At 51.7% G+C, this 1,904-nt stretch overlaps 1 protein-coding gene across 1 annotated transcript in view; it reads left to right on the plus strand.

Moving 5' to 3' along the window:
• Nucleotides 1–6: 6 nt before the first annotated feature.
• The window catches only part of PGM1 (phosphoglucomutase 1), a 50,373-nt gene continuing 48,475 nt past the window's right edge, over nt 7–1,904 (plus strand). The window contains exon 1 of the mRNA XM_019531568.1: nt 7–270. Within this exon, the coding sequence (XP_019387113.1) occupies nt 25–270 (246 nt within the window). The 5' untranslated portion in view covers nt 7–24. The remainder of the gene's footprint in view (nt 271–1,904) is intronic.

Genomic DNA, 1,904 nt, shown 5'->3' on the forward strand with positions numbered 1-1,904 from the left:
GCCGCCGCCGCCGCCGCCGCCGTCATGGTGCAGGTCGAGAGCGTGCAGACGCGGCCGTACGCGGACCAGAAGCCCGGCACGAGCGGGCTGCGCAAGCGGGTCAAGGTCTTCCAGGACAGCCCGCACTACGCCGAGAACTTCATCCAGAGCATCCTGGCCACGGTGGAGCCGGCCGAGCGCGCCGCGGCCGCGCTGGTGGTGGGCGGCGACGGCCGCTTCTACATGCGGGAGGCCATCCAGCTCATCATCCGCATCGCCGCCGCCAACGGGGTACGGCCTGGCCTGGGGCGCGGGGAGAGGGAGGGCAGGGGCTCCCCGGGCTCCGCGCTGGCCCCGGTCTTGCCTCGCCCTTGGCTGCTCCTTGACATTTAAGGTAACCTTTGAAGCTCCAGAGATAGGGTTTCCCCAGCTGCAGCCAAAGGTCACCCTGATTTTGGTCCCAGGGGCCGCGGGGCTTCTGCCACGACCTGCAGCGGGCGGCGTGTGCCCGCTGGTCCGGGCAAGTGGTGGCCACGGGGGAACAGCTCCTTGCAAACATCGCTGGGGCCCCGGGGGCGGAGAGTTTAGCCTGGTTCCTAAAGGGATTGGGAACATCCTTGGAGGAAAGGGGCGGTTATCTCTGCTGAGCACGGCCTCAGCACGGGAGCGTCCCGAAATGCTGGAGGCCGAAAGAGGAACAGGGGGAGAAACCCGGGTCGTGCCTTGTTCCCTCTCTTTCAGCATCTGCTCTCTGCTGAAGGATGGTGGGCGAGATGGGCCTAGGGTCTGACCCTGTAAATGGCAGTTCTTTATGTCCTTATGTTAAGTGGCTTTGATCTTCATGGAAACTTTCTTTTTTCTTTGGAAGCAACTCTAATGGGGGACATGGGAGCAGCTTTTCAAGTATTTGAAAGGCAGCTTTGGTTCTCCCCTGGCCCAGAAGGCAGGATAAGAGGCAATAAACCAGAGGAAAACACATTAAAATTAGATTTTAGGAAACGTCTCTTAAACACGGGGCAAAGAAGCAAGGATCTGTCTCATTTTCTGGGTGGACAGGTGTTTTTCTTGGGATGGTTTAGGAGCAGCAAGCCACGTAGAGGGTTGGACTAGGTGACCTTTGGCTGTGTGGTACACAGCGACGGGTTTATTTTATAATCTGGGTTATTCACAGATTTAAAAATGCAATAGGAGTTAGGCACCTATATCCCTTAATAGCTGTACCTAAATTCCTACCCTGTAGCAGCAACTGTGTATTGTGTAACTAGCAAGCATCTTCAGCTCAACCCACCCTTTAGTGCTGTTATGCCTTTAGTGTGTGCTTGTAAGGAAGCCTAATCTGTGCTGCTTTATGCCTAAACACAAGTGACTATTGCATTGTTGAGGCCTATTTGCTTGAGGAAACATAGAAAGTATAACTGACTTGTAACCACTTAGGGAGACTAAAGTTGTAATTGTTACATTGTCAGGGAAGTTCTCTGCAAGTCTGCACCTTACAAAAGGGGTAGTAGGAAAAGCAGGAAGTTGTTGTAATATTATGTATCTATGAAGTGGAAGTGAACTGACACATTGATGCATCAAATGGAGACTAAGATGAATATATATTGCTTTCTAATGATGTGCATGGTAATTCAGACAACTGGCTTCATAGGTGAAATGTTGAAGACATCTGATGTCTGTGGCTGCAAACACGGAGGTGTGTGACTTTCCTGATATGTTCAGTTCCACATGCTACTGAGTGGTTTTTTTTGTTTTGTTTTTTGTGGTTTTTTTAAATAATTAAATAGTAGATCGATAAATAAGTAGTAGACCATGGTGTACCTCTAAGAGAGCTAGTCAGCTGCCTGATAAATCCACTTGTATGAAGCCCTGCAACCATCACATTAAGATGGGGTGGGCAAAATGTGGGCCAGGGGCCGGATCTGGCC

The sequence above is a fragment of the Crocodylus porosus genome, unplaced genomic scaffold, assembly GCF_001723895.1.
Source record: "Crocodylus porosus isolate Cpor-Errol unplaced genomic scaffold, CroPor_comp1, whole genome shotgun sequence".
NCBI classification, from domain to species: Eukaryota; Metazoa; Chordata; order Crocodylia; family Crocodylidae; genus Crocodylus; species Crocodylus porosus.